At 34.6% G+C, this 8,541-nt stretch overlaps 2 protein-coding genes across 2 annotated transcripts in view; both read right to left on the bottom strand.

The window, feature by feature from the left end:
* rpf1 (ribosome production factor 1 homolog) overlaps positions 1 to 8,541 on the bottom strand; it is a 50,850-nt gene that overhangs the window by 29,080 nt on the left and 13,229 nt on the right. The window lies entirely within an intron of this gene.
* Positions 258 to 6,765, bottom strand: spata1 (spermatogenesis associated 1). Its single transcript, XM_056243586.1, has 8 exons — positions 6,644 to 6,765; positions 5,704 to 5,800; positions 5,517 to 5,571; positions 5,123 to 5,216; positions 4,920 to 5,045; positions 1,745 to 1,929; positions 351 to 449; positions 258 to 272 (listed from the first exon to the last, which is right to left on the bottom strand). The coding sequence occupies exons 1-8, from the start codon at positions 6,750 to 6,752 to the stop codon at positions 258 to 260; spliced, it is 780 nt and encodes a 259-aa protein (XP_056099561.1). The 5' UTR covers positions 6,753 to 6,765.

Raw genomic sequence — 8,541 nt, 5'->3', positions numbered from 1 at the left:
ATAAATCATGAACATAATTAAATTAAAGCATGAACATAATTTCCCAAATGTAATACTTCAAATGATCCCAAATCAACATAACATCCAGCAATATGTTTGTTTTTCTTGACAGCTCATTTTTATGAGACTTTTTTTTTTTTGTGGTAATTTTTACAAATTATAAAAAAATAATGATTTGTGTAGTTATGTTAAAGGTGGAGTATGTCATTTTTTTGGATGTTAAAACCCATTTTAACATGCAATTAATTATAAGTCAGTCATTCAAAGGTCAACTAGACAAATAAAGAAAAATAAATAAATAAAGTGCTGAAACTAACAACAGAATTAACCAGGACATGTCTGTTTAGTACCTTGATCTCTGTAGCCAGTTTCATTTTAGCATCATCCACTTGTTTCCTCAGATTATCAATTTCACTACACTCCGTCATAATCTGGATTATCAGATCATTCTGTAAATACAAAGCACAATATTTTTGCTTTAATTGATCAAAATATTAACCCTCTATGGGACTAATTATGAAAGCACAGCTAATATATATATATATATCAAGTATTTAAGGCTAATTTAATTTACAATTAATCTACATCAATAACTGACATTGTCCGGGTAAAATGTTTTTGGAAATTGTCTGAAACGTCACACATTCAAATGCATTTTCACTATCTGAAAAGTAGTGAAAAGGTCTTAGTGTCCCAAAAAACATTAAATGGCTTTATTAACATTCCATTTCATCTTGTGCTACTATATTTCATTTGGAACTCGCATGTGAAAATGTCAAAAACTTGACACAAATTTAAATGCAACTTCACTGCCTGGAAAGTAGTGAAACCATGTCTTAATGTTTCAAAACACATTCAAAAATCTTTAACATTGTTTCTTTCTTGGAATTCCAAATCAATGATTATAGCGCAAATGAAAATCAACAAGACTCTTCTTTTTCAGTGTAGCCCACACTTTCCACACGTAACTCGATTTTGACCTGTAGTATGGATCACATCTTCCAAACTGGCATATAGGAAAATGTACAGAAATCCCTGACTTCCACAATAATCTATGACTTACTGTATATTCTTCATCTCTGCCATCACTCTCACTGCTTCTATCCTGCTTGATCTACGACGACCATATTTTCTGATGCACTGCCGTCAATATCATCAATACTTTCTGGAAAAGGAACAGCTTTTCCTCTCTGTCTTCTATAAAACTTACTAACATCAACCTAAAACAAAGGCGAAAAGGCTATTATGCCTGCCAGTAATGAACAATGGTGCCGGCTACACAGAAAATATTTATCCCCTAAAAGTATTTTTTTTACAAAATGTGCATTCAAAATTTCCCAACACTTTAGAAAACATATTTTGGATGTAACATTTTTTTTTTTTTTTAAATGTATGTGTATTTCCAATAAAATGAACTCACAATGGAGCCTTGACAGCATGTCACCTAACATGTCTCCTTCACTTCCTTGTTGCCAAAAATGTCAAGCACATGGCACAAATATTTTAATTTTATTGGCTGAAGGGGATGTCATATGACAATACTAAAATGTAATTTCATTGGTGAAATATTACTGGATTTTAAATGCAATTTATTTTCTCTGCATCATTTATAAATGACGATACACCATCGAGGGTTAAAATAAGAAAGAAATTGACAATTTCTTCCCTGTTGAGGAGTTTTACAAATGAAGAATGATTTAGTCAGTATTTTACTGAAATAAGAGTAAGAAAATGTTTAATCTACCTTCAACTGTGTGCTTGATTGTTTCTTTGCTTGCATTCGTCGTTTTGCACCATCTCTGGCTTGGAGTTGTTGTAGCATTTTACTGTAGAAGGTGTGAAGTTCCAGTTGTACACTCTTTAGTGTGTCCTCCAGAAGTGTTGTTGCCTTCTTAGTGTCAAAATATTGCCTCTTCCACCTGTCACGTGCTTTAGAGGCAAACAAAAAAGGGTAACGCTTCCTTTTACAGTACAGTACTTACGTGTACTTACAGTGTACTTACCTAGAAAGTACTGGCTAATATAAGGTAAGTACATGGGCTAGGGGTAGGTTTAGGGGTAGGTTCAGGGTTAGTACCAAGTTATTACCCAGTAATTATAATTACTATAAGTACATAGTAAGTACATGGGTAACAAGACTGTAAAAGGAAGCGTTACCCAAAAAAGAATCATTTATACACCCTAACCTAACTTAACACCCATTTCACAAACATGAAATCTGACAGATTTAAGAGAGACTGCAATCCTAAAATACTTTATGAAGACAGAAAGATCATTGAATATATAACACATTTTGGTTACACTTTATTGTGATGGTTCCCTTTAGACATTTTGTTGACTATAAGAAAATTACCACTTATATGTTAACTAACTCTCAAGATTATTAGTTGAGTATTAGTAGACTGTCTGTTTAAAATCAGCTAATATTTTATTTTGATGGTCCCCCAACATTCTACTGACTATAATGAGAGTTAGTTGACATGTAGGTGGAATGTTTCTTATAGTCAACAGAATGTCTAAAGGGGACCATCAAAATAAAGTGTTAACCATATTTTTTTATAACATACAGTATACTCTATTCGTATAAATTCAGCAATAAAATTTAACGGTAAACCTTCCAGTTACACATTATTCGTTAGTCCACTTTAGACCTTTAGTACAAGGAACTTTGCAACCACATGTCAACTAACTCATTAGTATTATTAGACTGTTAGGTTAGGGTTAGAGAAAAATAAAGTTGACTTGCAAAGATACTTATAGTTAGTAGAATGTCTGTTCGGGGGACCAATAAAATGATTTGTTAGCAGATATTAAGCAGACAGTCAACTAATACTCTGACCGGTAGTTGACATGAAGTTGCAAAGTTACTTCTAGTTAGTATGTTAGAATGTCTAAAGTGGACTATCAAAATAAAGTGTTATTGACTGTCCAGCTCTCAGACTCAAAGTTTTAGTTGTTCAAGATTATATTCCTTGCATAATTTTGACACGTGCAATTATAATACCACAAAATGCCCAAATCTATTGCTGCTCAAGTCATCTTCATTTATATAGCGCTTTTAACAATGTAGATTGTTCCAAAGCTTTTAGATTGCTCAAAAGCCTGCTAGTGATGATCATGACAATGTAACCAAGATATAATTTCCCCCACCTTCATGATGGATATGGAAGAGTGGTTCCCTTTCGATACGGTTCACTCGTATTGTGTCAGATTTTATCTGATGCTTGTGGGGAAAACCTCTCTTGTCTCAGAATCCTGAAGCCTGATTGGTTCACGTCACAGACAAATGGCATTTCAGCCCGCCAGAAAGGGCGGGGTTCACTTCCTATATTAGTCACACAGAAACGCAATTGGTCAGAATCTTTCTCCTTCAGTGCGAAGATCATCTCGCTGCTACATGAACATGCTACATGAAGACTGAAGCCGCTCTTCTCACCGTGGAAACTCGCAGCGGAACAACAGCGCTGACAGCTTTGCAGCTGAGGGCCATGCCAAGCCAAGAACCAGCCTTGGTTACCAAAATTGATTCAGTTGCTGTCAGCACCTCCATGGCCCTTACCGCTGAGGAGAGATGACCTCTCTCAAACGGGGGGAACAGTTTGGCAGCCTCGGCTGGAGTTATGAGACCTGCATGTATGGCCCCTTGATGGGAGCTGTCAGGCTAAGGGGTAATGAGAATGATCTCAGAGGTGAGGGAGCCCTTAAGCCCAGAAATGGGCTTTTTTCTCAAGCTGGTGCGTAGCTCGGAAATTAGACCCCACTAATTGCGAGATGTCAGTGTCAGTTCTCGCATTCCTGCAGGAACTGCTGGATGGCATGCATGCCCCCTGGCAGGCACTATTGGATTAAGTTCCCCATAAGTCCGAGTGAATCGTATCGAAAGGGAATGTTATGGTTACTCGCATAACCCTGGTTCCCTGAGATAGCGGGAATGAGCATTGCGTAAGTTGCCGCGCTACTACGCTGCCCAGCAAGTCATGCTAGACGCTCCTCTGTCGAAGGATTCTACTGACGGCGTTTCTGTGTGACTAATATAGGCAGTCAACCCCCCTTTCTGGTGGGCTGAAATGCCATTTGTCTTTGAAGTTGCGCAGACGTGAACCAATCAGGCTTCAGGATTCTGAGAAAACAGTAGTTTTTCTCAAGGCTGTCCATTATTTACAACAATATTTAAAGCACCCCCACCATCGCATCATCGATTCATCTCCTCCTTCCGTGGTCAACCTCTCAGAATCATAGAAGACCATTTAATTATTATTGTTAGAGTACATGACTGAAATCAATGGCAGAGTAGCAAGGCAGAAACCAAGAAAGACACAATCAAAGGTTGTCATCATGCTTTTCCAGGTGCTGAGGCCAAACAAGTTTCACAAGATCAAAAAGATCAAAAAGGTCTGCACTCTAAAAATATACAAACATTTCATAAGAAGAACTTTACAGCAACAGACAAGAACATTGATGGTAGTATGATAGCTTGGGGATGTTTTAAAACAATCCCAGGACAATTTGTAACTATTTTATACTTGATGAATCTCCTTTGTACCACACTGACGGTTAGTTTTAGGGATGGGGTTAGAGGTGTACCTTCACGCTTTTTTTTTCTTTCTAAAAATCGTATGTTCTGTTACGAATCTCAGAGTACAAATTCATATGAAATCGCCACCTCATAAAAGTTACATTTTCTCATGAGATCAGATTGGATGTTTTGCTGCATTAGGACCTGGATGCCTTTTCATCTTTGAAAGAACTGTGAATTTAGAGAATTATGAATGTGTCAGAGAATTATCTGGAGAATATTAGCAATTTGTCTGTGAACCGAAGCTAAGCAGAAAGACAATGACAACGTTAAAGATACAGTTCTTGAACATTTCATATGATAGTTGAGAAGTGTACATGTGTAATTGTAGAGGGCATTATACCTTGGTTCCTTCGATGTCTGTTAAAAGCTAAAAGCTCTCTGCCCTTTTTCAAAAGTTCTTGCCTTGTTTGTTCAAGCTCCTTCCTTTGCTCTTTGAGTAGCTTGATTTCCTTTATCAGCCCATTGTCTGAAAGCATAACATTTTTGAATACGGTATTCAAGAACAAGAATGACACCATTTGTTAGTAACTGCTCATGTCTTACAAGTGGTAGTTTGTTGTGTATAAAATTTCATGGAATAGACAGACAGTGCAGAACTGGTCTCTGGGAGTGGAGAGGTTGGTCTACTCATAAGAACCTGTGAAAACACATAAAATCCACACTGAAAGCTTCTTACAACAATGTCCAGAACACACTGTTCAACCGCCAGCTGCGTGAGGAATTTTACTCAGCCAATAAACCTCATGTTGTCTTAATGAGGGTACGTTACTTCCTGTTTTGTCTAGAAGACCTTTACTAAACCTTCAGAAACTCTCTACAGGAATAGTGGTCTGGGTGAAATTCTGAAACTACAACACTGCATTCTGTACAAAACTTGAATGACTTGAACGATGCTCTATTGGTTTTATCAAATGTAATATGAGAAAATATCTCTTACCACATCATCTGTTTTTTCTTCACTTGATTTCAGTGTCAGAGACCTATTCATTTTCCTAAATGTATAACATAGGGTAAAGGCAACTAAATATTCCATTATAGAGCTAATCCTTTTAATATTTATTACCAATAAATAGTTAACTATTAAAAGTATTTAACAATGACAGAAGCCAAAAGAATCAGGTTACCTTGCCAGTCCTTGAGAATCCACAAATGGCTCTGGAGCTCCAGAGTTTCTGTTGTTTCTTTTAAAAAAATGTTTCTTTTGCACAGTTGTATCCATTTCTACTTGAACAGAAATAAATAACCTGACATAAGTACCCAATAATGTTTAAGTAAAAATGTAAGTATTGTGTACATTATATAAAATGTTTTGTCACAATCTTATGGCAATTCGTAACTTTGCACTATACACATGAATGAACATTAAGAAAATTATTTTTATTAAATTATTATTATTCTCCCTTACTGGACACACCAGTTCAGCTCAGGCCATAGAGTAACTACCACAATAACTTCAATATCTACTATCAATCTGCTATTTTATTCAAACAGTTAACTCCTGGTATACGACTTCCGTAAATATTTAGTTTATAAATAGAGTTGCGTTTCAAGTTTTATGCTGCAATCCAAAAATATTTAGTAGTGCATAAATATATGTGCATTTTACAAAATGGAACTAAAACAGAATATTTTTTAATACATTTTTGCGGTTCATTTACATGGCAATGGCGTTTTGGGGGCCTTAAAACACAAAGTGCGGGTTTCAAAGTGCAAGTCTTTTACAACAATACCGTTATCATCTCTGTGGAAACTACAAAAAGGCAAATTTGTGAAAACTGTGATGTCATGTACGTGTATTATGTGTTCAGTCTGTAGGCGCATAGTGTTTCTTTACCATTACTGGCCTGGCATGCATAATACAGTATTTTTTGTCATTTTTCTGGATCCGTGTGAACGGGGACCGTTTTGACAATGTTTTTAACTTTCAAAAATGCAAAGGAAAAACTCTTCCGTTTTTTAGTACATCGTTGCCATGTAAACACCCTTATTGTTCTTAAAAAAAAATTAACTTAGTAGTTAATTATCAATAGTGCACCTGTGCTTATATTCTTAGTGTGTTCATACCGGGGTGTTTGTTTACAGGTTCCATCTGATCTTCTGAACGATATGTTAGATGAGGAGTGTCAGTGGATTCTGCATCTTCATCATTCGCGTTCTCCTCTGCATCCTGCATTAGGACAGATTGCTGAGGTGGTAACACTTTACAATACGGGTGCACTAATATGCATTAATTCATGTTTAACTAATGCATAGATAATCATGAGTTAATGTATGATTCATGAAGAACTAAACCATTAATTAATGATTACTGCATCAGCAACTAATAAAGAGTCTATATGATTAATAGATTAAGTAATACATGAATTGCTATTAATTCAATGTGTCATTGTGTATTAATTCCTTAATAACCTATTTTATTAACTAATAGTGTAAATTAATGTGTTAATTACCACAATTAGTCAAAGCTATGCACTTCAACTTCCAGTTGTCTGCTTTAATTAATCATTAGCTAATGATTTGCAAAGGTATCATTATGTTATGACTTTACTTGTTGAGGCACATCATTATTAACTAGTCATTTAGTAATTGTAGTAATTTACACATGAATTTGCACTAACAATGAAGTAATTAATCATGTATTAATGCATATTAGTGTACCTGTATTATCTGGAAGTTGAAATACAAGGCTTTGGTTTATTCTGGTAATTAACATATTAATTAACACTATTAGTTAAAAAAATGAGTTATTAGGGAATTCATTCACAATTACATATTTAATTAATAACAATTAATACATTAACCATACAGACTCTTAATTAGTTCCTAATGTGGTAATCATTAATGAATAGCTTAGATAATCATTAGTTACACATTAATTCAGTATTATCTGTGCATTAGTTAAGCATGAATTAATGCTTATTAGTGCACCCGTATTGTAAAGTGTTACCCAAACTTTTAACCACCATCATCATCATCATTACACTTTGTGCTTAATGTGGTGTACTGTAAATAACTCTAACATGCTTACAGTAATTTGAGCTTACTTTCATCTAAATAAAAAAATACGGAAAGGATTGCTGCTCACCAGCGCCAAACTTCTGCCAACACATTTTAAAAAAACATATCTCTCTGTGATCCTGTCCAGCCCAAGAAATAATCCAAGATCAGATCTGAGATCAGACAGACTCACATCTGAATCCACTCTGAAACAAAAAGTACTTATCAGACAGACTTACAATAAACTGAGTAGGGGAAATCAGCATGGGGTTAGAATTATCATTGTCTTTATTTGTGGATCAAAATCTATTTATTTGGAAATATTTAATAATTCTAACCTATAGTTTAGAGCTTAGTTGTCACAATATATATATATATAGGTGAAACTCGAAAAATTATAATATCGTGCAAAAGTTCATTTATTTCAGTAATTCAACTTAAAAGGTGAAACTAATATATTATATAGACTCATTACATGCAAAGTGAGATATTTCAAGCCTTCATTTGTTATAATTTTTATGATTATGGCTTACAGCTATGAAAACCTTTTCACAATATTCTAATTTTGAATTTGGGGTTTTCATAGCTGTAAGCCATAATCATCAAAATTATAACAAATAAAGGCTTGAAATATCTCACATTGCATGTAATGAGTCTACATAATATATTAGTTTAACCTTTTAAGTTGAATTACTGAAATAAATGAACTTTTGCACGATATTATAATTTTTCGAGTTTCACCTGTATATGAAGAGTTCAGATGCAAAAGCCTCTAAAAGCCATCTGAAATTTTCTTCTAAAATGATCATTTTTATCAAGCTCGTATATTTAAGTTCAATAATTTCACTTGAATGGCAAGAAAAATTACCCATTAATTGTCATTTAAGTGAAATTACTGAATTTAAATATACGAGCTTGATAAAAATGATCATTTTAGAAGAAAATTTCAGATGGCATTTAGAGGC

Source organism: Rhinichthys klamathensis, unplaced genomic scaffold (assembly GCF_029890125.1).
Source record: "Rhinichthys klamathensis goyatoka isolate OS25496 unplaced genomic scaffold, OSU_Roscu_1.1 h1tg000814l_1, whole genome shotgun sequence".
In the NCBI taxonomy this organism is placed as follows: Eukaryota; Metazoa; Chordata; class Actinopteri; order Cypriniformes; family Leuciscidae; genus Rhinichthys; species Rhinichthys klamathensis.
Note: the sequence above shows the minus strand (reverse complement) of the source record. Positions and strands in the feature narration are given on the sequence as shown.